The 26,071-nt window shown below is 51.1% G+C and overlaps 1 protein-coding gene across 2 annotated transcripts; it reads left to right on the forward strand.

The window, feature by feature from the left end:
• The first annotated feature begins 612 nt into the window (after positions 1 to 612).
• PRAG1 (PEAK1 related, kinase-activating pseudokinase 1) lies at positions 613 to 26,071 on the forward strand. Of its 2 annotated transcripts, none has more exons than XM_065692610.1 (6): positions 613 to 792; positions 3,199 to 3,593; positions 5,375 to 7,215; positions 16,172 to 16,329; positions 19,655 to 20,394; positions 23,824 to 26,071. In XM_065692610.1, exons 2-6 carry the CDS (start codon positions 3,237 to 3,239, stop codon positions 24,859 to 24,861), a joined length of 4,134 nt encoding a protein of 1,377 aa, XP_065548682.1. In that variant the 5' UTR covers positions 613 to 792; positions 3,199 to 3,236; the 3' UTR covers positions 24,862 to 26,071. The 2 variants fall into 2 exon arrangements, with proteins under 2 accessions (XP_065548682.1, XP_065548687.1); XM_065692615.1 differs by having other exon boundaries at positions 613 to 760.

Raw genomic sequence — 26,071 nt, forward strand, 5'->3', positions numbered from 1 at the left:
GAGAAAGATCACTCCCTTTCCCACCCACTCCCAAGCACACCTCAGCCACTACAGGGAGCAAAATCTCACCCCCTCCCTTCTCATGATTCCCAGCCCCGCAGGCCAACGGCATTTTGGGATTTTCCCGAGATGCTGCCTGCATTTTTTCCCACGGTGGGGGTCAAATCCCGCTTTCCATCCCCGCAAACTTCTCTTCTCTCCCCAGCATCCCCTCAGGCTGAACTTCACCTGGCACGCTCGCCCAGGGTGAGTGAATGCTCGAGTTCCCAGTATCTTCCAGCTGGGTCCAGAACAAGCGCGGTGCGGAGCGCTGGGCAGGGGGGATGTGCGCCCGCTGGCTGTGCCCCTGCAGGGGACATGGGACCCCGCGGGGTCCGTGAGGGCTGCCGGGGTATGTGTGTGCCTGCGCGCCCCGATGGGGTTGGTACCCTCGGGGGAAGCCCCCAGTGAGAGCTGTCCGCCGGTGCCCCTGCCTGCGCGGCGCGGCGCGGCGCGGCGGGGCGGGCGCGCTTTGTGCCCGGGGGAGACGCGTGTGCGGGGAGCGGTGCCGCCCGCCCGGGCCGGGCCCACTCCGTGCCCCGAGGGGGCGGGACGGAGGCGGGACGGGGCGGAGCGGAGCGGCTGCTGCCCCCGACCCACGCGGGGCCCCGCTTGCCACTCGCCCGGTGGCGGCGGCGGCCGTGGCCGGGCGCAGCGTGGAGCGGAGGGGAGCCGAGGCGAGGCGAGGCGAGGCGAGCTCCGCCGCCGCCGCGGGAGGCTGGTGAGCGGGGAGCAAGGCAGCGCCGCGCTGAGGTGGGCACCGGGCCACCGCCTCCCGGGACAAAGCCGGGTTGGGAGGGACTCCGCCGCCGCCGCTTGGGGCTGGGGCGGGGCCGCCGGGGGTCCGAGGCGGCGGGGCCGTACCGGTACCCACCGAGTATGCGGGCGGAAGGCGGCGAGGGAGGGTGAAGCCGAGCTGAGGCGCGCACCGGTCGCGACCAGCACCGCCGCCCGCCCCGGGAGCCCCGGTGGGCCCTGCCCGGTAAACTTTTCCCAGTGCCAGTGGACGTCCGGGGCCGTCCGGCAGCCAGAGCTGCTTGGGCTGGGCGTTTGGGGTGGGGGGCTGGTTTTTTCTCGCCGGAGCATCCTTGTGCCGCAGCCAGCATCTCTACCTTAGGCAGCAGGTAGCCTTTGTATGGGGCCGTCGCCGGTGTCCCGGAGGCACGGGGGTGCCTCAGACCCAGCTCCTGGCTTTCGGCGCTGGCCGGGAGGCCGAGCCGGTGTCCCCGAGCCGCGGCGTGCTGGCTGCCCCGCCGGTGTGAGGACACCGCGCCGCTCGCCCCGGCGTCTGGGCAGCGAGAGACAACGGCTGGCTTAGCTGCAGAAAGGGAAATCCCGGTCTTTAAAAGGCAGTTGGCAGCGCCGATTATTAAACCAGAAGTGAAGAGTTTTTTCTGGCTCGGGTCCCTGCTTTCCTCCCTTTGATTTTTCTTCTTTCTGGGCTGGCTTTTCTCAGGACACTTGTTCAGCTTTGGGGGATGCCGGACGCTGCCTGCTAGGTCTGAGAGGAAACAATGGAGTGGTTTTTTTAAAGGTGCTCTCCCTGGAAATAATGCCGTTGAAGGTGTTGGGGTATGACCAAGAGTGATTTGCTGGTCTTTGATTCATTTGGGCTCTGAAGTCCATGGAAAAACCTGTCTGAAACAGCCTCTTCCCTAAAAAGACAGAGGCATGAGCCAATCTGATTTGTGAATCCCATTGATATCCCTCTTTCTTCTGCTCTTTCATGAAACGGATTCCAATTTATCAGTCTGCCAGGCAGAACTACTCTGCAGGTACTAATGCAGTAGCGGATCAAAGCCTCCCTTCCCAAAAGTGGCACCTGAATTCAGATGATGCTTGTGGGGCAGTGGCTTTCCCACCAAGACAGAATACTCTTACAAGTATTCTTTCTTTTTGCCATGCAACACGGTGGCTGTTGGAGAGGCTGGCCAGGGCATCTCCGAACCCAGAGGCAAGAGGCTTTATTTAGGTGCGGGGTGGTTTAGAGGTGCAAAGGTGTCTGTGGCTACGGTGATGTTGCAGTATACCTGCAGGGAGGAAGTGCTGAAGGAGCAGGCTGGTAAATTTTGCTCTTGTGCCGTCAAGGATTGGGGTGTAAAAGCGCCTGTTTGCTTGGAGACCCTCGGGGAAGGAGTCTCGGTTTGCATGGGGGTCAGCTGGCTGGGAGTTGATGACCTGAGGCTGGTTAGGTGGAGAAGAGCTCTGGAGCCAGGTGGGGAAATTGTGTGCCCTGACACCTATAGCAGCTGCTGCAATTTCCCTCATCTAGTTGTATTTTCTTATCTTCCCTAATCCACGGAGCTTTGTGGGAGTCCGCGTCTGAAGTATCTCCAAAGTTGTTAGCTCCAGGTAGCTACTGGCAGAGTGCAATCAGACCAGGCCATGTGGGGAGGGGGTGCACAGGAATGCAGGAATGTCTTGTTCCTGGGGCATTTCCTCCTGGGGAAGGAAGATGGGAAGGGATCCTCGTCTGTAAGTAATCCAAGAGCAAAACGTTTCTCTTCTCGCAGACAATGAATCGTTTCAGCGAGCTGACACTGTTATTTGTGGCTCCTGGCAAACCAGATAAGAGCTTTCTGCCAGGCACTTGCTCAAATCAGTGCCAGCCCAAGCCTTGCTGATTGCCTTTCTCCGATGCACTGGGTGGGAGAGAAGCCTTTGTGTCTCGCAGCAGTAATCATAGTGGTGCTTCTGGGTGAAGGAAGGTTGTTCCCTGTCCCCTTGGTTACACAGTCCCTGATTCTGGTCCTTGTATCTCCAGCCCTTTTTTATTTTCCAGAGGGAGGATGTCACTTTGGAGACAGGAATTTTTCCTGCCTGGCTTTGCTTTGTGGGGCTGTGAACAGCTATTTCCAAGACCTCTTTCCTTTACCCTTGATCTAAACCTTGCACGAGGCTGGTTATGCATGCTCATTAAACAGGGAATTAAATCACATAGGAATGCTGCTTGCTTGATGTCTTCTCTATTACAGAGCTATGCTTAGAAGTTGAGGCTTTTTAAGTGATTGCGTGGGCTTTAGCTAAGTTGGGAAAAAAGCCTTGTAAACAATCAGCCTTTGTGCAAGGCAGAGTACGTGTAATTATCACCTGTCTCACTGAAAGTCTTCCCATTTTGGGGCATAACCAAACTAATCGGACAGTGCTGTACTTTTCCAGATAACTAGGTGATCCTTAAGAGCGGCTCTGGGGAGCAAATGCAAAATGAGCGGCGGAGGACAGTGCAGAAGACGCAGAGGGCTCTCGGTCTGACCCACGAGGATTTGAAGATGTCTGCGTGCAGTGACTTTGTGGAACACGTTTGGAAGCCCGGCTCCTGCAAAAACTGCTTCAACCCGAAGAGTTCCCATTGGCCGCAAACACCCCCGGACGCGGGAGCTTGTGCCGTGCTCCCGAATGGAGTTAGGACCAAGCCTGAGAGCCCCGCATTGGAAGACGAAGGTGTAAACACTTCTCCTTTCTCAAAGCCAACGATTGCCGTGAAGCCAACTATGATAAACTCAGATGTTTCTGACTCATGGGTGGACGTGAATATGAATGCAGATCTGTCACAGGTAATGATTAATCCAGTCAAACATGACTTCCTTGTGCTTACCTCCCCTCAGGAGTGCTAGGAATATCTGTTTAAACCATTTCCTTCCCTTTGTTTTTAATTCTGGTCTTGACTCAGGTCTTTAAGACATATATTGGCTTGTCAAAGTACCTTTGGCTGAAGCTGAATGAGCTGTTGCTCACGATGCATGTGCAAAGCAGCTTGTTTGTTTAGGTACTTCCGGATTGTAAATTAGAATGTAGGTTAAAGTTATTTTCCTGGGGAGATGTACTGGAAAGAAGCCCTGTCTGATTGCAGACAGTGCTGACTGGATCTGTGGTCCTCATGGGTGAGGAAGAAAGTGCCCTACCTTCCTAGCCCAGCTCTTTGAGGTCCCAAGCTCTGCCAGAGCAGTAGTGCCCTCTGGGTGTAGCACTGCTGCCAACCCCAGTGCTTTGAGTTGCAATCCAGATGGGTGGTTCATACCCCTGACCAGTTGATAACAGCACTGCCCGGTGAAACATGGGCTGCGTCACCTTGCCCGTCGTGTAGGTGTGCTCTGTCTCCCACCCTTGCCCCAGAGGAGTGTCAGAGCTCACAGCTCTCTTCTTAGCCTCCCACTGGTCAACCCTGCTTTCCTTCCGGGGGTACAGGGCACATGAGCACAGGCTGCCATCATTGGTGGGGTTCGATCTGTGTGTGCAGAGTTGTCCCCAGGCTGAGTGTTGTGGTATGGGAGAGGGCTCTGCCACCCTGGTGTGGGGGGGTTGTTTTGCAGGCACAGATGAGGCACTCTGCCTCGCCCGACTCCTCCCTTGGCAAGCAGGATAGGTCTCCCTCAAACTTTTATTTCGTGGCCTTTCAGTACCTTAATTTCCATAATTAATACATATGATAATTAATTTCAGTACCTCAAGGGGGGCTACAAGAAATCTGGAGAAGAACTTTGCACAAGGAAATGTAGTGATAGTTCAAGGGGTAATGGCTTCAAGCTCAAAGAGGGTAGATTTAGATTAAATATAATGAAGAGGTTCTTTACTTATGAGGGTGTTGAGGCACTGGCACAGGTTGCTCAGAGAAGCTGTGGATGCCCCATCCCTGGCAGTGTTCAAGGCCAGGTTGGATGGGGCTTGGAGCAGGTGGAAGGTGTCCCTGCCCATGTCAAGGGGGTTGGAACTTGATGACCTTTAAGGTCCTTTCCAACCCAACTCATTCTATAATCCTATGAAATGAAGAGATTTTGGATATATTTCCCCACCTGTTTCCCAGTCCTTGGTGCTGAGCGTAGCCAAGTTGTTATCCCAGGATAACCTGTGACTTCTAGTCACACAAGTGATAACTTGTGTCTGTGCTCTGGAGTGGAACTCCAGAGCAGCAGTGTGAAATGAAATGAAAATAAGCAGAGAGAGGTGCAAATATTCCTTCCCTCTGATTTCCCCCCCCCCCCCCCCCCAATTGCACAGTGATTCACAGGCAGGATGACAGGTTGGACATGTTTCTGGCACGGAACCCATAGAAAGAGAAAGGAGAGTGCCTTATTTCAGTGCATTGCCATTGATGGTAACGCAACGATTGCAAATGGTCCAGGAAATAGGACAATTGTAGGTAAAGTAGAAGAGGTTGGCAGTAGTTATTGGTGAGTACAGAGCAAAACAGATGATGAATGCCAGAGGACTTTTTTGCAGAGCCGAGCTGGTTTTTATTATTATTACTATTATTATTAATTATTATTATTATTATTATTTCTCTTCCATTTTGCCTGCGCACATCCTGACAGTGCACTTGTCTCTTTGGCCCGTGCAGGTCAGCTGGGGCATGGTTTCTGGCAAACAGCTCCTTCTGAAATCAGGAGATGCGCAGCGGATCTGCCTTGACAGTTTTGGCAACGGAGGTGTGCGAAAGCCCTTCCTTCACAGCCCGCCCAGCGACTGCTTGTCTTGCTGTCCTCCTAGCTACTCCATGGTGGGCTTGCGCAGCTTGGAGAGTCACGTGGAGAGAAATGTCTCCGTCCACAGCCTGGTGCTTGTGGGTGAGGTGGGCAAGCAGGAAGACAGAGCCAAAGACAAGTTTGCCCTGCCGCATCGTGCCGCCTGCCCTAGTCTGTCTGCCTTGAGGGACAGAAGCACCACAAACCCCAACAGAAACCCTTCCTCCCAAGCCAGAGAAGGAGCAGCACTCCCCTTGGAGGGCGACTGTGGTCACCTCTCCTCCAGCTTTGAAAGCGAGGGGGGCGAGTACTGCTCCATCACGGAGTGCCACGGAGAGCACCCTGTCTCGTGGGAGCCGCGCTGCATGGAGGGGAAGGGTGCCCGGTGCGAGAAGGAAAGCTCCGCTCCATGCGGATGGAGGCAGCGGGATGCTCCCGAGATTCCCAGGCCAAGTGGCAGGGCGGTCAAGTTCAGTGACGAGGAGTGCAGAGCTGTGAATGTGGCCTTCTGCATCACGAAAAACCAGGGTGATCATCTCCCCCATGCCCTGTGTTCAGAGAGGAAAAAGCTGGCTTTCCATGCTGAGCCTGCTGCCCTCCCGGAGAGCACAGGGAGCAGCAGTGCAGCTGCCTTTGCTTTGTCCCCAGAGGATGAGGACTCGCCTCTCCCTGGAGAGGCCTCTGTCACTGAAGGCCCCCGGCCTGAGGGTTCAAGCACCCCTCAGCAGGCTCTGGTGGAGCCGCAGCGTCCTTGCCTTGCTGAGCCAGACCGCAGTGATCCCATCTACGCCGAGAGCACCAAGAGGAAGAAGGTGCAGCTGAAGGCTAGTGGAGGCCAGGCAAAAGTGGAGAAGCTGGCCCGCAGCACTGGCAAGGAGCAAGCTGATGGGATGTGGAGGGATGGCAGCTGGACTTCAGGTGGTGAGAAGGAATACCAGGACTCCACTGGCCAGGTGGCAGCCAAGATAACTATAATGACGGCGCATACTGAGGATGATCACAAGACAATATTCCTCAGCAGCCCTGACTCAGCAGTGGGAGTTCAGTGGCCATGTATCAGCCCCACTTCCCACCCTGATTTTGGGACTTCATCACCTGCCATTGAGCACGGAGAGATTTTTCAAGCATCTGGAAGTGAAACCAGCGCCAGATTTCATCTGGCAGCTCCTGCCAAGGCCTCAGTTACTGAGAGCCCAGCCATTCCCCCAAAGATGTCCCGAAATGGCCAGCCGGGCAGCGAGGGGAACCATGTGCCCCCGGTAAGTTCCCATGCGGCAAGGCTTGGTGATGACAACAGCCATGATGGAGCTGGTGTTCAGCTGCTGCCAAGGAGGTATACGGATACAGGCACCTTTGGGGTGTTCCCTTCTCTGTGCACTCATGTCAATGGGGTCTCTGTGGAGGAGTCCAGCAGAGCCCCGGCAGGCTCATCCTATGACAGGAGGCAGAAATACTTCACCCCAACATGGACCAAGCAGTGCCGGATAGAGGAGGAGGAGGAGCAGGAGGAAGAAGAGCAGGAGCTCTCAACCCACCCATGGGCAGTGGGAGCTGAGAATGGAAGAGCTGGGGCTGACCTTGTGGATGATGGCCCGATGCTGGAGAACCAGGCTAGGATCAGCAAATCATCGTCTTTCTCCTTTGATTTCCCTAAGGACAAGAGTAATAGAGTGGAGTTTGCACCGCCGCCGCCGCCGCCGCCGAAAAAGCAGTCCAGGTACAGCCCTGTGAGTGTGTGTGTGCTGGTTTATTAACCACTTGCAATAGGGATGTTTGCTGCAAGGATTCATTTTCCAGAAGATGCTTCCCATTATTTTTTGTCTTCTGGTCAAAGGTGGACTTTCAGGAGGGCGGGAAGTGACTGCATGGCTGAAAAGCTATTTACCTTTTTACTCCGAAAAGCTGTCAGATCTTTGCAAGTCCCAGTTTGAATGCTGTGTGTATTTGCAAAAGCCCTTCAGGGCTGCAAGGTGTGGCCTTGGGTCCCAATATTCAAATGAGAACAAGGGCTGCACTCAGGATGGCTGGTGTTTCCCCGGTCAGCTTCATTCTGTCTCAGCACAATTCCTTCTCGTCGAATAGGATAGGAAATCTGGGGTTGTGAGCAGCCGCTGTAGGTAGAACAGGGCAACTTCTCTTGGTGCTAATAGCTCTGAAATCCTCATTTTCAGTTTGGCTCTAATGTCTTCTGGCTTTCAAGGTTAACTCTCGAAGATGCAGCTTCCCAAGGAGGGCTCCTTGCCTGCAAGCAGGTAGCTGGAGCTTGCTCACGGTGTGCGAGAGCTGCTTGGCTTCAGGCAGCCTTCCCCTCCCAGCTCTCCTGAAGTCAGGTTTGCACGCAGGGCCACCGCAGGCCCTAGAAAACAAGCATGAATGAGGGAGAGCTGTCCATCTGGGAAGGAAGTAGCTCTGTGAAGCAACAGAAAACCCAGGCTTCCGATACTTTGTGTGCATTCAGTGTCTGCAGCTGTGTGTGTCACCAAAAAAAAAGGGGAAAAAAAGGAAAAGAAAATCGGCAAAGAAAAATTTATTTCCTTTCCATGCAACTAATGGACTAGGTTGGCTGTGCATGCTGGGGAGGGATACGTCTCACATTCCGTGGTGTCCTGTATTTGCTTTATTGTGTGTTTTCAGTTTCATTACCTGACTGTGCATTGCACAACAGATTTGACTTCAGCTCCTTGATGTAAAAGTTCACAGAAGAAGGGATGGGTGCTCAGAGAGAACACCCATGTCAATGAGTCACGAGTGCACCCAGCACTTGCTCTTGGAGTCCATGGTCAAGCTTATGCACAGGCCTCCGTGACCTCCAGGTTGAGACTGTGGTTGAGTTGGCCCATCCTGTGTTTGTTCTCATACTGAATTGTCAGTGTTTTAAAGATTAGCTAGCCCAGGGAGCTAGTGTTTTCAGTTGACCAAGTGGTGAACAAATTGGGTTCCTCGAGGAAAGGGAAAAGATGAATGAGAGGTTTTAGTTCTCCTTAATGCTGGGCTTCCTGCTGTGATGCTGCATGTCTGCTAGAGTCAGAGGAAAGAAAAAGTCCACAAGCAGCTGAGCACACAGGTGAGCTTTATTGCCTTTAAAAGCAAAGAGAGCCAGTAAGATGTGCTTAGCTTCGATCCTGTGAACTTTCCTCCATGGCTGCTGCCACTCGTTGTCTCTTATCAGCCTGTGGCTTGGGGTTGTATTTGTCACATGAGGTGTTGCAGAGACCTAGCAGAGATGAGATGATGCTATTGAGAAGCAGTCATTTAGGAAATGCCTAGTTGCCTGGAGAAAGTCCTCTAGAACTTAATTCCTTCCTCTGCAGAGCAGAGGTCACTGGGTAGGCCAGAAAGGTGGTGGCACTCAAACTCAGCAGTATATTTCCCAGCAGCATCTTCCACTTGCAGTGCTGGGACCTCCTTCCACTCACGGAGGAAAGAAAGCCCTCTCTGTACTGGGGGAAAAGATGCTTCCCTGGCAGAGCTTGGAGTCTCCTTTCTGCTTTCATGAGGGCTGGGAATGGAGGGAAGGGGCTCCTTGATGTGTCAGGGTGTCCCCTTGGCTGGGTGACTTGGACCAGCTGTGCTCCAAAGCAGGAGCATGCCCTGCTGTTGCCTTCCATAAGGAGTTATGACAGTCTGTCCTGAGGGGTGTGGAGCATTTCCTTCTCTTTGGAGGGGCTGTTTCACGCTCCTGGTGTGATCTGTCTTTGCCAACTGTAATGCTGCTTCTGAGTCATGCTGCAAGCATCTGTGTGCTAGAAAGCCTGTGTGAAAATGGGCAGGGAAGCTAAGGTCAGGGAACAAGTGGCATTGATGGTCATGATCAGGATCCCTGGCATAAACCCTGCCAGGTGGTTCAGGTAGGTGATGGCATTGTTACCCCCTGTTGCTGGAAGCCATGTGTTGTGCTGCATGTATTTGCCTCCTAAACACCTTGATAGCTGCAGCTGAGCCTTGGGGCACCTTACTTAAAGAGCATAGCCCTCCCTCTGGCTACCAAACCCCTGCACCGCCAGCCTGAGCAGCAGTTTCATCAGATGGCAGGTTTCACAAGCTGTGAAAAGCCAGCTGGTTGCTTTGTTTGTTTGCTTTGAGGGTGCTCTTGTTTTCATCTCAAGCGTGGCTTCTTTGAGCATGTCGATGCAGGAACCAGGGTGTTGTTACCTGTGTGTGATGGTGGGAGGGATGGCTGCATGCACAGCTGCTTAAAATCACTACAGCAGGATTGTGTTACCCTGGGCAGTCATTGCTTGTAGCTTTGGTCATGACATTGCTCTGATGTGGTGCTGGGAGAACATCTCCTCTGGTCCTCCTGGGCTGCAGCCAAATGCCTTAAGAAGGGAGGTCTTATACACAAAGATAACTCTGAGACATATCCATACTCTCCTATGCCTGGGCAGTCTGTGGGTATGTCCTTGCCTGTAATGGAAGAACCACCAATACTTCTGTTATGCTTATGTAGTCCTTGAGACAGACAGAGCACCTTGGCCCAGCTGGAAAGGCTCCTTTTAGGTGTGGATGGAGATGAAGCCAGTGTAGACCTGGTTGTGACACAGTCCTGGGGCTTGGGACTTAGCAAACCAGGGTTCATGTCAGCAGCAGGAAAGTCATGTAACCATCTTTTTTCTTCTAGATGTCAAGGAGCAGCAAAGTATTTGATTGCATGCTGGAAAATGAAGCCTGCCTGATTGACTTTCCTAATTAAACTTAATTGCTTATTTTAAAGAAAAGGTGCATGTGTGTTCAAGCTAGTTTCAAAGCCGAGAAGGAAAAAGCAAGTCTGTATTTTGTTTTGTTCACCTTGGCTCTAACAATTAAAAGGAAAAAGGTTTTAAGAGGGTAAATTCCTGCCAGGCACTGAGGAAACTCTGGCTTTGCAGTAAGCTTCTCTTAGGACGGCACAAATTGGCACAAAAAATGAAAGTAATCAATCTGTGCCTGTTTCATCCTGTGTAAAGCTACTCGGGACCTCTTGCAGCTGTTTCTTCATGCAATCCTATTTTTCCTGCTTGTTTGAAAGATTATAGATATTTAAGGTTTGCGTGGTCTGAAATGGAATGGAAAGTGAGCTTAATTACAAGACATTGGACGGGGAAGATGGTGGCTGGTCTTCTTCCAAAAGCTGGGAAGATAGTTGGCTAAAGAAAGGGCTCACCAGGGGAACTGGGATCCCCAGGACTTGTATGTGCAATGATGATTTAAAGATTCTTCGTTGTGAAATGCTCTAGTGTGGCCTTCAGTTTCTTGGCACAAGGAATGAATCTTTGCTGCAATTTATGTCTCTCTTATGCAGAAGAGGGTCAGGCTAAATGATCCTCATGGTTCCTTCTAGCCTGCAAAGCCTTGATGGTAATGTATTTCGTGTGCCTCGAAGGAAGGAAACGGCGATGCTGTTTTGCATCTCGCGCTGTTGGCTCTTGAGCTGTTTTTATCATAATTAATGCCAGCTTCCAAAGGCAGCGCCACAGATAGCTCCTGAAATATGCTGAATGTGCTTGCTTGGGGTAACAAAGGTGTACAGCACGGCACATCCCAACACCTGCCGTCGCTGAAAACACGAATGAGCGTGAGCTGTGCCAAGACTGCATGTTACGGTGCTGCTGCTGCTGCCACCGCCGTTTGGTGCCAGAGGGATCACAACAAGGGCATTACAAAAAACCAGCCAAGTTGGGAATTGGATCACCAGGAGACGAGACAGGTTTGTTCCTTGCTGGGGAGGTGGTGCTGGCTGGTGGGACTGTGCTGTGTTCTTTGCCAGGAATTGGTTTGTGACAGAGCACCTGAGATGGAATATTCCCTGTTCCTTACCATTCCCGAGGCAGCCGTTTCTCTTTTGCAGCTCAGTGTCAGGGATTAACCTCTAACAAAAGCAGACTGGCTACATGGAGCTGCTGTGGCAATTACAGATGCAGTCATAAGTCATCCGTGTCCCAAGTTCTGACCCTCCTGTCCATGACAGTGGATGACAGCAGGGACTTGACTTGTCTAGGACAAGCCAGATTTATTACTTTAAAAATAATAAATAATAATAAGAGATAAGAAATTGAGTGGAGTCTATTTTAATAAGTAAATAAAGAAAAGAAAGAAGGCAGGATATGGCTGAAGCAGGAGAGAGAATCACACTCAGGACAGGGAGTGAATATACCTTTTGGATTCCCCCTGTGTTGTTTTCTTTTTTGTCCAAAACTAATTGGGAATTTCTCATGCTGCTTCTGCCAGTGGATATCTTTTTAAAGGTTGTGATTTCTCAGCCCATCTTTTGGGAGAGTTTGTTTCTTTTAAATGAATGTCATTTGCTTTTCTGTGTGGTTCCTATCCTTACCACTTAAAAAAGCAGAGCTGGAAAGGAGGTGGTTTGTCCTCTTCGCCGCATTGCAGCATGCAGTGATGTAATTTTTGACTCATCTACTGTCTTAATTCTGCGCCTTATCTGAATTTTCCGTTGCACCTCCAGACTGAAAACCCTTGTTTCAATTTAACCTGCACTACATAAAACCTTTCTGGTACAGGGAGGAGCCGCACAGTTCTCTGAAGAGAGCTAGAAGAGTTTCAAAATCCTGCCTTTCCCTCCCCTCGATTTTGGTTTCCAAACATTTGCCAGCTGGTAGCATAAGGATAAGTACAAATCCAGGCCTCAAATGTTGTAAGCTGCTGTATGCAGGTTTTTATCTGCCCTGTGCATCTGGGAGAAGATGCTGGAAGAAACAGCAGCGGAGGGAGGAGGAAGATGTAATTATTCACATTTCATGATAGACAAGCATATGGTACAACGGTGCTTCCTCTTGTGTAATAATTATGTCCAGCCATGTGTTGTATTTGATGCTGTAATGCAGTCTGGCTTTTCTTTCTGCCTGCATTTATTTTGGGAAGGGGTGTCCTGTTCACATTGTCACCAGACCTCTCCTGGACCGTGGTTTGGTTTGTGGCAACGTGTGGGTGGGTTTCTGCTCTCCTCTGCTTCCTTCCCCTGTTGCATGACTTAAAAGTTCAGCATCTTTGTTATCTGTTCAGGTCCTGCCATCTGTGCTGAGGAGGAGTGACCCCTCAGCAGGCACTGAAACCCCTGTGATGGGGCTGCAGAGCTGGCGCTCCTTGTGATCAGGCCTGTGAGCAAGGGAGAGATGCTTTCCAACATCCTCCACTGCTGCCCAACAGGCTATGTGTGTGTGTGATGGCTGCTGAAATGGAGCAAAGGGGAGCATTCTCCACTCTCAAGACCTCCCTGTCCTTTGCACTTTTGGAAGGTAACCAAATCTCCATGTCAAATCTCAGGCAGGAAATTCAAGCTGAAGGCATGTCTGGACTCTGAGGGATCCCTGGGGTGGTACCCCAAGGCACATATGTCTGCTGCAGTTAGGAGAGCCATGCTTTGGTGCCCATATCCATTCTCTCTCTCTGAGAAGTGCAAGGCGTGCAGTCAGTAGTGCTGGAGTCCCACAGCAGCATCAGGTAGAATCCCGATCTGTTAAGAAATGTGAGGTTAAACACATGGCTACTGCTTGAACATGAACTCCCTGGCGAGAGATGCTACGTGTGGCACAGCAAATGAGCCGGGTCCCTTTGCAATGTTACAAAGCTCCACGCTGGTGGGTTTTTGTTTGGTTGGGGGGTTTTTTGTTTGTTGTTTTCTGTCTTTGTTTTTTCCCAAGACCACTGTTTTCCACCTTCCTTAATTTTAGGCAGGACTGTGGGAATCGTGTGGGAAGCCAGCTGGACGAAATTGTTTAGGATGAGAAAACTGGGGAATAGTGAACGGGAAGGGTTGCCTGAATTTGCCAGCATGTTGCATAGAGGATGTTGAGTAATTGAAGTGTATTTAAAGCCACCAGAGTAATTTGGAGAGCTGGAAATCCTGTCTTTTTTGGTAACTAGGTTGGGAGAGCTGACTCTTGTGACCCGCTTTTTATGCGTTGGCACGTGAAGGAGGCTCTGGTGCTACTTTTGAAGGTGCCATTTACATTTAAGGCACTGAGACTGGATTTTTTTTTTAATGGAGGTAGATTAAGCACTGCTACATCTCTCTGAAGGGGAGTGGAGCCCATGGATGTTAGCAAGCTACAGTGAGGGCAATCCCAATGATTCTTTCAGGTTTAAGATGGGTTAATGCTCTTTATTTCCAATCTTCTCTGGTGAAAAGAGCAAGAGAGGAGCATAGCCACCTCTGCCCTTGCAGTCACGCATGGTGGAAGGAACGCTGGTAAAGCAGAGGAGGTTTGGGTTAGCTGTAAATCAGGATCCCGCAGGCTGTCGCAGTGATGAGCTGTTCTGCTTTGGGGTGGAATTTTACTGAACGGGGAGCGTTTGACCCCGTCGAGTGTTTTCAGTAATTCTTTGGTACAGTGGCCGGTATTTCAATCTGTGGAGGCTGCAGCCCGGGCTTCAGGCAGCCCATAGGAAAAGAGGGAGATGTAAAGCAGCGCTATTTCCAGGCGGCATTAGTTGGCCCGGCTGTAACATCTGAAACAAGAGCAGGATGTCGTTTAAGCGGCAAACAATTTCTATTTCGGTGTGCCTATTCAGGAACTGCATTTTACATAAGTCACGGCGGCGCGGAGAGGAAACGGGGCTCTCTGTGCATCCGACTTCACCGCAGCGCTGAGCTCAGCAGAGGCAGCAGCCAGCATGGTTCTGGCAGGCGCCGCGTTGCGCCCAGGTTGCTTGGAGGAATAGGTGTGGCTGCGTGCGGTGGACCTTGGACCCCGCCGAGCAAAGTCCCATCTGTCTCTGAGTGCGGGAATGGTAAGGCAGCTCTGTCTGTGCATTTGTGTTTAAGTGATGGGAAGGAAACAGAAATGCAGCACCTTTTCGGGACGGGGTGGGGGAGGCAGTGGGGAAGGGGAGGAACGTGTTAGAAAACCTCTCGTCTGTGCAAATGGAGACCAACGCTGGTGCAAAATCTTCTTTTCTTATGGGTTCAATCGCTTTCTTGGTTCTCGCCAGCTCAGAGAGTGCACCCGCACAGGTGTTCACCCATGCGCTTTTTGCCCCCAAATTACTATAAGTTTAATGTCTGAGAAAGTTATGGGATAAACATGTATCTTTATATACATATATGTGGCTATTTATGTGTATATATAAAATTGAAGACCAGTTGGTTGCTTTCAACAGCATCAACCATAACAGAGCTAAACCCTTCAGTGTGCATGTCTCACTTTCCCTCTGCCTCTCTTTGTTTTCCAACTGTCACTTGTGTGGCGCATTGCAAAGTTCTGTAAATCATCCCCAGGAGGCTTGAGTGGTAAATTCATCACTGGTGCAAGACCAGTGTCTCTGCCGAGTTCTACCTGAGGTGGTTTTTACAGCTTTGCTTTCATCACCGCCTGAATATTTTTAGGCTGAGGCTGCTCAGGCAAATGAGGAAGTCTGGCAGAAGTTTCTTCCGGGCTTCTCATGCACTCTGCTCTCCATGTGGTGGTGTGGACACGAGAGTGAGTGCTTTGTCTGGATGGGGAACGAAACGGTTCTCAGTCTTCAAACAGCAGTCGCTTGTGGCATCTGCCGTGCTTGGGGGTTGTGGAAGAGGAGGGATCCCGTGCACGTGAACAGGGTGCCACAAGAAAACGGTCTTGCGCGTCTTTTGTTTGTCTTTCTCAGCAGCCGTTCAGCCTCCTGATTAGGAAACACCGGATACCTTCCCGCAGGACAGCTGATGGAAGTCCTTTTTCTTTTCTTACGAGCCTGCCACTAACCTTTTTACATTCTTAATCAACAACGTGTTGAATTCTATCAGCAGATTGGCAGTTCTACTGAAAAAACATGGACCGATAGCCTTCATTTGCTGGACGATAGCGTCTGAACTGTACCAAGCTGGGAGGAGTCTTGGTGCTCTGATGTGCTGCCTGGTTTCAGCAGTTTCTGTTGTTTTCCAAGGGGGGAAGAATGAAGAAAATGCAGGGGAAATTCTTTATCTTAGTAAAAAGCTTTGCTTGCCTACAACTGATCACTCGAACTGTGACCTGGCAGGTTATGAGCCCAGTTTATGGTTTGTTTATTTATTATTTAAATAGAAGCGGCATGGAAAACTGTAGCTCTTGCGTTAAAAGCTGCATGGTAGGTCCTGAGTTTGGCAGACACTTGTTTTCTGCAAAGGCACTTCTGCTTTTCAGGGTATTAGTTGTTACTGTGATGCACCGCGGAGACAACAGCTGCTGCAGATGGACCTTTCTTCCACTTATGTCTCCAGCGCGAAGGAACTGTGTTCTGACACCCAGCCTCAATCTGCCCTTCTGTTAAGGGATGAAGGAGAAGGGACATGTGATGTCACTCCCTTCCTTTGAGAACTTTATTGAAGGCAAACACTGGTGGGTCCCCACTTCCCTGTGACGGTAGCTAAGATGGGATGTGGTCCAGGACCCCACAGGTGCTAGGTAAAGAAGTCACACACTGGGGCTGGATGCTGTTGACTCAGCGCGCTCTCTCTGCTCAAGCACAGCTGGTTTGGCATGGGGGGCTGGCATGGGGGCTGCAAGCCTATAACCTGCTCAGTGCCAGGGAGATGTGATCCTTGGGTGCCAGAGAAAGAAGAAAAGTGCACAGGAATGAGCTGCTGTGATGTACAAGGCTGCACAGTGTTTGCACGGATGTGCAGAGACCAAGGCTGTTCTCAGCTTGAGTTTTCATGCACAAGTGCGTGCAGGGTATCTTTTGCCATCTGTCTTCTGACCCTTCTTTTTCACTCTCTCTAGGCATGCTCTGAAAATGAACTCAAATAACGCTGAGTTGGAGAGGGTCAGCAACAGCTCTGCCGAGAGCCTCAGCCCACCGTTCAGGAGTGTCCACGTCAGCTTCACAGCTGGCTCCAGTGACAGCCTCGACTCAGACACACAGACTGGCAGCGATGGCAGTAAGTGACCACTGGGAGAGGTGGCACTGGACCTGAGGAAGGAGTTGCCTCTATCCTGAGGCCCACTGCTGGGGCAGCATCCTCAGAGCAGAGATCGCAAGGGTCTGATCGCCTAGTTCACTCAGCAACCCTTCACCTTTCCACTTCTACCCTTCTGCCTCTTAACGCGCTTAAGATGAATGTAACAGAGTCAGGCCAACATCGTGGGCTTTTCCCTCTTTCATTTGGCAAGTGCCAAAATTATTCATCCTGTAGCTCTCCTCTTCTCTGGATAAAACCTCTGTTTGAAAGCAGCTGTCGTTATCCTGCTCGTGCATTGCACGAGGTCACAGGTAGCCCTACCATAGAACATCCTTCGTAGATTTGAGGAGTACCAGGAGGAGTCTTGTGTGAGAGGTGATCTCTCCCTCTCATTGTGTTGCCAGCTATTTCTTGAAGGGGAAAAATCTGCCTGCACTCGTTTAACTGCGATTAAAAAATACTTACTATGAAGTCACTTTTTTCATCAGTGCGTAACTTAGACATGCACTAACGTGTTCAGCAGCTCAGAAAGTCTTTCCTTTGCAAAAGCAGCCTTCGTGTAGTGGAAGTTCTGCCTTTCCAAGAGCAACAATGTGCAGCAATAAAATTAAGAGCCAGGGCTCTGGAAACTCCATTTTTCCACCGCTAACTTGGAGCCTGAGAATAAAACTGTGCCAGGAAATTGTACGGGGGAATCAAAACTCGCATGTGTTGGATCTTTACGTGCTGGGCACAGAAGCAATTTGCTGTCCAAAGTGATATTGGACAAGAAAACTTCTCTGCCTCCACTAACAGGAGCAACTGTTTCAACTCATGTTGGGAAAGTTGGGTTTTTAAGTGAAAAACCCAAATGCAATTTTTCTTGCTGATGCTAGCAAGAAGCTGTGCAGTCAGTCACTGGGTGAGGTGAGCTCCAATTAATTGCCTGTGCTGTCAGATGTTAAAATGTAAGGGGGGGGGTTAGTTTTTAAGCCCTTGACAGGCAGAAGGACTCTATGCCGAAGGTGCAGAGCAATGGTAGGAAAGTTGTGAAAGGTTTTTATTAGTTACCCTATGCTTGGGGCAGAGCCCAGCACCACGTGAATAAAGGTAAGAGTAGTTTAGCATTTGCTGTCCAGGCATGTGGACCAGTTGCCAAAGTTTCCAGTGCTGACGTTTGTTCCGTAAGACTCTGTCAAGTAAATCTTGCCTCTTGAAACAGGGATTCAGCTGCATGTCCTGGCAGAGATGCCTTTGTTGAGTTGCTCTTGGGCTGCACACTGAAGAATTTCTCTTGGCTGTATCCTCTGTCAAAGCCTCTGGGACTGGAAGTGGCAAGAGATGCCATGCTGAACGATCCCTGCCTGTGGCTTTTGACAGGATTTTAATGGAGGGGATCTTTCCCATGGACCTGGCAGGGTATGATGCAGATTCCTGGCTTTCATTAAAGCTTGGGGCATGCATCTCTGCTGGGCTGTGAGCTTCACAGTTAACTGTGCAGCTACAGAGCGGCTGAAACTGGAGAGCGACTGCGTGTACAGTGCAGGCAGACATCTGGAGCAGGGGCTCAGCAGAAGGCATATAGCTTGGCACCCAGGAACAAGAGCAAGAGAGACGTGTGCTGATTCACAGCACTTCCCACAGAGCTGTTTCTGAGCATGTTGTCAGAAATGGGGTGCCAAAACTGCCTTGCTTGGGAAACTCATCATCTGCAGAAGGTGAAATTGGTGCTGCTCATTCCTGGGGAGTGTCTCAACACTGCTGCTTAGGATGGGGTGTACTGCAGCAGGAGCATACAGCCAGTCTTAGCAGGGGAGGGAACAAATGAAAACGGATGTCATGCTACCAGACCCTGGTGGGGAAGGACCAGGGCAGGTCATGGCAGCATCTGTGGTCTCAGGTGGTGAGGAGCTAGCAGGGTCTGCTGCCCTGGCACAGTTGGTATGGCTTTGAGCCTGCATGTGACATGTCAGGACAGACAGGCTGGGAGCTCAGGGATCTGAGCCCCTGCACTGGAAGGAGGTTGTGCATGAGAGCTGGTGAGTCACTAGGGTTGTGATGGAGACAAGTGCCTGCTTCAGGCTGACATGAAACTGCCCCAGGGCATTCCTGTGGAGCAAGCAGAAAGCTACTGTGAGTGAGGAAGTGCCTGCTGGCACCTGAACCCTCACCAGCAGGATGGTTTGCTACCACTCTGCGGCTTTGGAAGCTGGGTTCAAAGAAAGCAATAGGTCCTACTATCTGCTGAGCTTCCTTGGAGCAAAACCCCACCATATATCTTCAAAGGTCTACACTTGCATGCAGTATGTTAGCAGAGCTCAAGTTTATCAAGAGTCCTGCCTGTCATTCAAGTGGCATAGAAAATTCCCTGAAATAATCATGTCTCTTCTTTTAATTTCCCCTGCAGACCCCTCCACTCCTTATTCATTCTGTCTCCATGAGCTGAAATTATTGCTATTTATTTCAATGTTAAGTCATCCAATTTTTCCTTTTCTTTCCCTTTCTTCTGTGACATGCAACTGTATTACCTGTCTCCAGTCTGTGCAGGGTAGGAAAACAGCTGGGATAGCTAGCTGAAATGAGCCAGCTATCCCAGCCCAATCCATGTGCAGATGGCATGTGAAGCTGCTTGGGGTTTAGTGGTTTGTAGTGGGGCCAGGCTGCCCTCTGAGCAAAGAGGTCTTGCAATAACCTTGGGCACAGGCAGTGAGGGGGAGGCCAGATTTTTGCGGGAGGATGGACATTGCCAAAATCCCAAGCCTTGCCCAGTGGCTCTTACCCAGTGGGAGGCAGAGAGACAGGTTCAATACACTCCTTGGGCTGCTCTGGTACAGCTGGAGGGCCGGAGCTGTGTAGCGTGAGTCACTATCTCCTTATCACGCTATGGCGCTGAAGCACTGGGTGGCAGCTCCCAGGTGAAACATTCAGGCTGTTTAGAGATTGTCCTTGTGTCCGGAGTGCTTCGTTCTTACCTCCCTGTGGATGACATCACAGCTTAAATATTTACCCTCTGCTAGCATTTTACTACTGTGTGTGCAGCTCAGAGGGAGGGGTTGGCGGTGGGGGGGATGGACGCTTGCATCCCGCTTTGCAAGCCTGCTGTATTAAACCAGATTAAATCCCTAACCCCTTCAGGGAAGCTCTGCAGTCGTGAATAGATGAGGACTGTGTGCTGGGGTTAGATGTAACCTGGCTTGCTGCTTTATTCCCAGCCAGGACCCTGGGAGAAGTAGCCTGTGGGAGTGGCTGGGACATGGAGGGGGAATTGTGCTTCCAGCCCACAAGGGACACTCAATGCATCTTCTTGTGTGTCGCTGTCTCCTAGGGCACTCCTCTGAGCTGAACCACTCACCTCCTCCAGCTGAGAGCCAAGTGTTTCCCCCTGTCCCTCTCCTTCCTATCTCCGCTGAGGATGGTCCCTCCTCTGCCCCCAGCTGCCCACCCCCTCTGCCCCAGAAGAAGACCGTGAGCAGAACAGTGTCCTCTCCAGATGGCTTTTTTGGAGGACAGGCATCTTCAGGCAGAGCAGCTGATGCTCCCAGCCCCAGGCTGAATGTCAGCCACTCCGAGACCAATGTCTGCCTTCGCGAGGAGTCTCCTTTCATCCACCCAGCCAGCCTGGGGGGCCGCCCCGGCACCTTCTCCTCTTCTGAGTCCCTGGAGAAAAGCTCCAAAGGAAACAGTTACTGGGGCTCAGCCTCTGGTAAGAGCACCGGGGCTTGTGTCCCCAGCAGAAACCTCCAGTCCCTTTCCTCCTCGCAGCTCAGTGTGTCCAGCCAGGTGTCATCGGGCTCCAGCCTCCAGCTCCACAACCTCCTGAGCAATATTGAGAGCAAGGAGGGGGTGTACGCCAAGCTGGGGGCTCTGTACGCCGAGTCCGTGCGCCGCCTGGTTGCCAAGTGTGAGGACTGCTTCATGCGGGAGCAGAAGAACGAGCTGCACTTCAGCGAGAACAACTGGTCCCTCTTCAAGCTGGCGTGCAACAAGCCCTGTTGTGACTCAGGGGATGCGATATATTACTGTGCCACCTGCTCCAAGGACCCTTCTACCACCTATGCTGTGAAGGTAAGCCCCAACCCAGGAGGCATCCAGGTATATCTTCATCTTCCAGTTGGGAGGATGAGGCAAAGAGATGCAGGATCCAAGGCTGCTTGGGGGTCCTCTGAGCTGGAACTGAACCTTTGAGCTTCTTTTTCCCCCTTTCCGGTGTATGGATTCGAAAGAAAGAGTGGGAAGCAGGTTCAGTGGTATCCCTTTGAGACGCACCATCAGCACACAGTGGCCTGTTTTCTCTGCTTGTCTTTCTCACAGGTGAAGTTTGGCAAGCAAAACCCTTTCCAAAACTGATGTTTTCCCCCTGCTGCTTGCAAAGGTGAATTTGGCGTAGTTTTAGTTGTAACAAATGCCATTCAGATGCATATTGCTGCAGTGTAGTAGTGTCTGAAACCCAACCTGTTTCTCTCTAAAAATACCCTTGTGCAAATACTACATTGTAAACTCAGAGGCATTCGCCTCTGATGACACAAACTGATGAAAGGCTTTTCAAAAGACAGCATTTTTGTCTCTGCCTGCCTTTTAAGTGGAAGGTTTGACCCAGAAACCATGTGAGTGCTTATATGATCTTGAAACTAGAGGCATTAAGATACTGCAGATCTCAACTAAACAATGTGAGGCTGACCTAGACGTGCTGTGTAAGGTCAGGTCTGAAACATTTTTCTGTAACTCTGTGAAATCCCCGTTTGAAATGGAAACTTGAGGTGCAATAGTTCAGCTCTTTGTAACCTGGATAAGTAAGCTTATCCAGCCTGTTCCATGGACATCCCATGGATTTTGGGTTCTTGACCCATGTTACTGTTTGAATACAGAGCCTTTCATTTCTATTGTCGCTTAACCCTAGGGACATCTCATTGCTGCTTACTCTTCAGGCTGTTTTCAAAACCTAAAGTAATTCCCCAAAAAGCACTGTCAGAGATGCATTAAGCAAAGGGAAAAAAGAAAGAATCTCTGCTGAATCGTTTCAACTATTATGAACCCCAAGGGGACGTTTTAAAACCAGTTCATAGTCTAAAGGAAGTACAGTCAACCCAGCAGAGGGGGGGCTGTAAATAACCAGAATGGAGTTAGATGGGATCTTGCACCAATACCCCTAGTCCAGCACTGAAAGCTGCAGCTTCTTTTGTGTGTTATACCTAAATCCATCGTAACTTTCCCCCTGGAAGCTAAGAGTTGTGTGGTCCTTTTCAATCTGCGGTTCCCTGTGGCACCCCCCCGCCCCCCCACTTTGCTCTTGCCTGCCGTGTTAGGTGGGGTTCAGAGGCTCAGCTCTGTGGCTGTAATGCATGATTTCTTGCCGAGGCAGAAACAGCACATTTCAGCCTCTTAATGGGACCGTACTCGAGTCCCTGCGTGTGATGTGGGCTTACTCTGTGCTCTTGGTGCACTGCAGAGCGCCTTAACAAGCCCAGAACCACTCGAAAGGGGCCGTACTTTGCACCAGCACTAAGTGAAGTTGTGGCTGTGTTTACACATGTGCATGAGTACACTCGCTGCAATGTTCCTGTGTGCCACCTTCCTTTTGGTAGCTGAAGAGCTTTTACAGCTGGGTGATTCCTAACTGCCCCTCCTGGCTACTGGTGTGACTTTCTGACATGAAACTGATCACAGGCCTGTAGTTAAAGTTGGGCTTTGAGACCTTAAAGTGGGCAGAGGATTTGACTCGAGCCAAGGAGCCTGCTGAGGAGCTGGAGCCAGGGTCTGGGCTATGCAGAGGCAGACACAGCTGTGCATAAAACAGAAGGAGCCAGAGTTACATGAACTGGCTTTAAAGGAATTAAGCCAAGATATGCTCCACGCCTTGGCTTCTCTCTCCGCTTAAAAGATGTGTGACTAAGCCAGCCCCAGGCTCCTGCTTGGAGCTTGTTGCATGGGAGATGCCTCTGGTGCAGCCAAAGTCACAAAGAATGGCTGGCTGGTGAAGATCGCCCTGTCTGTGTTTGGTTGCCGTTATTCTTCTAGAGACTTACAGGAGTTCCTCCCCTTTTCCTAAGGCTTACACATCTTCCCTATGTGGTGGGGAGGAACAAGCAGGCTTCTTCCACAGAAGGCTGGAAGGCCTCCTCCTTTGGGGACCTTCTGCACCTCCCTGCATCTCACTGTCCTAATCTGCAGTCTGCCTAGCTCTCCAGAGCTTGTCTTTCCACAAAATACGCGTCCATGGCAGGGTATTTTTGTGTAGAAAAGCAAGGACAATAAGGATTTGAAATGCCCCATCTCCGCAGCATCGTCTCCGCTGAGTGAATTACCTGCAAATGTGCCTGGATTGAAACCCTTGCTAGAGGAACACAAAAGCAGCCCGCTTCTCCAGCTCCTCTCTATTCTTGCATTTATTTTAACTTGGAGGCAAAATTGATTTCTTGCCCGATTTTGCACACGTGCTGCGACTGGCAGTGGCACGCTCCAGGGTTTGAAACCTTTTATGCTGCGTTTCAGCCTGTTGCTGATTCCTGTGGGCGAGATATAAATACATCACTAAATAAAAGGGTGGGGGGAAAGAACCCCATGTATAGTAGAAATGCCAGAAGGCCCCATAAGCTAATGGATCCTCCTATAATAAACCTGGGTTTGAGTTTGTTTAGTCTTTAATGCAGTCATAAAGCTAAAATACGGAACAAAATGAAGATAAAAGTCATGTGGGTTTAGGAGAGTCTAGATTATACAATGCTTTTATTTTCCTTGAGTTTGCTGCACTCTCACTTATTTCCAGCCTGTTTTTAGCTTCCACTTTCTCTCTGCTTTTTCCCTGTGCTGATAACTACAGCTTGTTGCTGGTTTCCCTTAGCCATTGATCAGGGATTTGAGAGTAATTGCTGATACAAGGAAGCAGAGTGGTTGAAAGTGGCTTCAGGAACAGAGAAGGGTTAGGTGGGAAGAAAGTGCTGGTGGAGTTCTCTGTCCACCCCTCGCTCCCTCACTTCAAACAGGGCCACCCTTGCAGCCACGTCACATTGCATGGGGCCTCATCCAGGCAAATGCTAACCATGATCTCCTGAGGCAGGAGGAGGAGGCAGCACATCTTCTGCCACAGGCTTTGCTTTTCCCTCTGCAGAATGCCATTTGGGTTGCAGGTGGGAATCTGGGTGATGTCGTGTTGCCAAAGCTATGTTGCTGCTGTCAGCAATGGACAAAATCTCCAGGAGTTACTCATGGGAGGACTGCCTTCCTCCTTTCCTGCAAATACCATGCATTGCCTGGCAAAGGAGGCATTCCCAGAGATGCAACCCAGACATCTGGTTGCTACAGTTGGGGTGTTGCAGGACAAGAAAGATCCTCAAGCCATGAAACACTTTTAAGGACTAAAGGGACCAATGTGCACCCCACTTCTAGTTAGTGATGTCTTCCTTAGGAAATCTCAGCTTAGGAACCCATCTCTCAACTTCTGTTCTCTGCCCTGTCTCTGTCACTGACTGACGAGGCTCTTTTGGTCTCTCCTCACAGATTTGTAAAACCCAGGAGTCCAAGGTGGCTGCTTCGTACTGCAGCCCTGCGGTGCCAGTCCACTTCAACATTCAGCAGGACTGTGGGCATTTTGTGGCCTCTGTCCCCTCCAGCATGCTGCTGGCCTCAGATGCAGGGAAAGGCATGCCCGGCGACGGCCTCCATCCCTCCCGCACTGCCAGCGAGCACGACTGTGTGGTGGTCATTACCCGGGAGGTGCCGAGCCAGACCACTGCTGACTTCGTGAGGGACTCGGTGATGTTGCACCAAGCCAAGCCAGAGCTGTATGAACGTCGTGTTTGCTTCTTGCTCCTCCAGCTCTGCAACGGCCTGGAGCATCTCAAAGAGCACGGCATCATCCATCGTGACCTGTGCCTGGAGAACCTCCTGCTTGTCCCCTGCAAGCCCCCCATGAGCTGCGTGAAAGCCAAAGATGACAAACACTTACCCCGGCTCATCATCAGCAATTTTTTGAAAGCCAAACAGAAGCCAGGATCTGGAGACTCCAAACTGAAGAAGAGTCAGGCCCGGCTGGCCCCGGAGATCGTGTCCGCTTCTCAGTACAAGAAGTTCGATGAGTTTCAGACTGGTATTCTCATCTACGAGCTGCTGCACCAACCTAACCCCTTTGAGGAGAAGGTGCACCTCAGGGAGCAGGAGTACAGCCCTGAGGACCTCCCTGCTCTGCCCAGCCTATCCATCTATTCCCGGGGGCTTCAGCAGCTGGCACACCTTTTACTGGAAGCAGACCCCATCAAGCGTGTGCGGATCACTGAGGCCAAGCGGATGCTGCAGTGTCTGCTTTGGGGGCCGCGGAAGGACCTCACCGAGCAGCCCCTCAGCCACGAGGAAGCCCTCCGCCGCGTGCTTCAGAACTGGGTGGACATGAAGCGTGCCCTGCTCATGATGAAGTTTGCAGAGAGGGCTGTGGACACGGAGCGCAGCATTGAACTGGAGGACTGGCTGTGCTGCCAGTACTTAGCATCTGCCGAGCCGGCCTCCCTCTCACACACATTAAAGCTGCTGCAGCTGCTCTGACCTTGGATGTGGCTCGGAAGCAGCGGAGGGCTCCCGGTTGCCTTGCGGCTAAAGGTACACAGCCCCTTTGTGAGAGGTTTGAATCTTGGCTGCGAATGCACGTCCAGCTCCTGCCCCGCATTCCAGTCGGAGCGCGCGAGCCCTGGTCAGGACCCTCAGCACCGTTAGTCTGTGAGCAGGAAAAACTGGGAACCTACCCCTATTTTGGGGGATTTTTAGATTCTTTTTTTTTTTTTTTTTGTATGTTAAGTCTGTGGACTAATAAACTGCTGCCTGCGTGTGTGCATGTTCCTAAAGAACCCAGCCTACGGGAGTTGGTTTCTGAGCCTTTGGCACAGTCCTCTGATCCCTGTTCCACCTAAAGCATCAGAGCCTTTTTGCCTGGGAACAGCAGCGCTCTCCAGAGTGGGCAGCAGGGATGAATTTCTGCTGCTTCTCCTGGGGAGCAAGTGCAATTCCTGTGATACTCCTTTGCAAGGGAGACCCAGGAGGGGCTTTCAGATGGGGTTTGGCATCCGTTTTGCTTCTCGCTTTAAAACCAAAAAAGTGCTGCTTGTTTCTGTGTATCAGCTGTATTTTCCACTGTGGGCAATTCAGTATCAGCTGCCTATTACCTTGGTTGGTTACTAATAGAGCATGGCTTTCCTGTCTAGTGGTTCAGCGGTGCAGGCTGTTGATTGAAAGGGTGAGACACAGCCCAGGATGGGTCTGTTCATGAGGATGATGCTGTGTGCTGGGAATTACCCCTTGTAAAATTAATGAAACGGAAAATCCCCAATTCACCTCCAAGGCCTGGGGTTGGGGGCAGGGGGGAAGTCAGGACCAGGCTGCTTTGCTTTCCTCATCCCTCTTGTAATTCACCTGTCCCTTGTGTCTAGCATCCCTTTAGCAAGAGATCAGCTGGCATGTGAAAGGCCAGCACCACTGGCCTGTGGCCTGCTAGGGTCTTACTGTTGCAGGTGTTGGAATTAGAAATGCATAGGGCTGGGTGTGCTGCAAACATGCTCCTCCAACAGATGCAATGCAAGAGCAGCTTGATGGAAGATGGAGAAGTTGGCCTGGCTCCCTCCAGCCACTTTACTTCCATCCAGACGTGTAGCAGCCACTCAGCTTCGTAAAGTGGCTGTGGTGCTCCTCGGAAAGACTGGCTTTACAAAAGGTTGTGGGCTGAAGGTTGTGGGCTGCTTTTACTCTTCAACGCCAACACAAG

The sequence above is a fragment of the Lathamus discolor genome, chromosome 1, assembly GCF_037157495.1.
Source record: "Lathamus discolor isolate bLatDis1 chromosome 1, bLatDis1.hap1, whole genome shotgun sequence".
Taxonomy (NCBI): domain Eukaryota; kingdom Metazoa; phylum Chordata; class Aves; order Psittaciformes; family Psittacidae; genus Lathamus; species Lathamus discolor.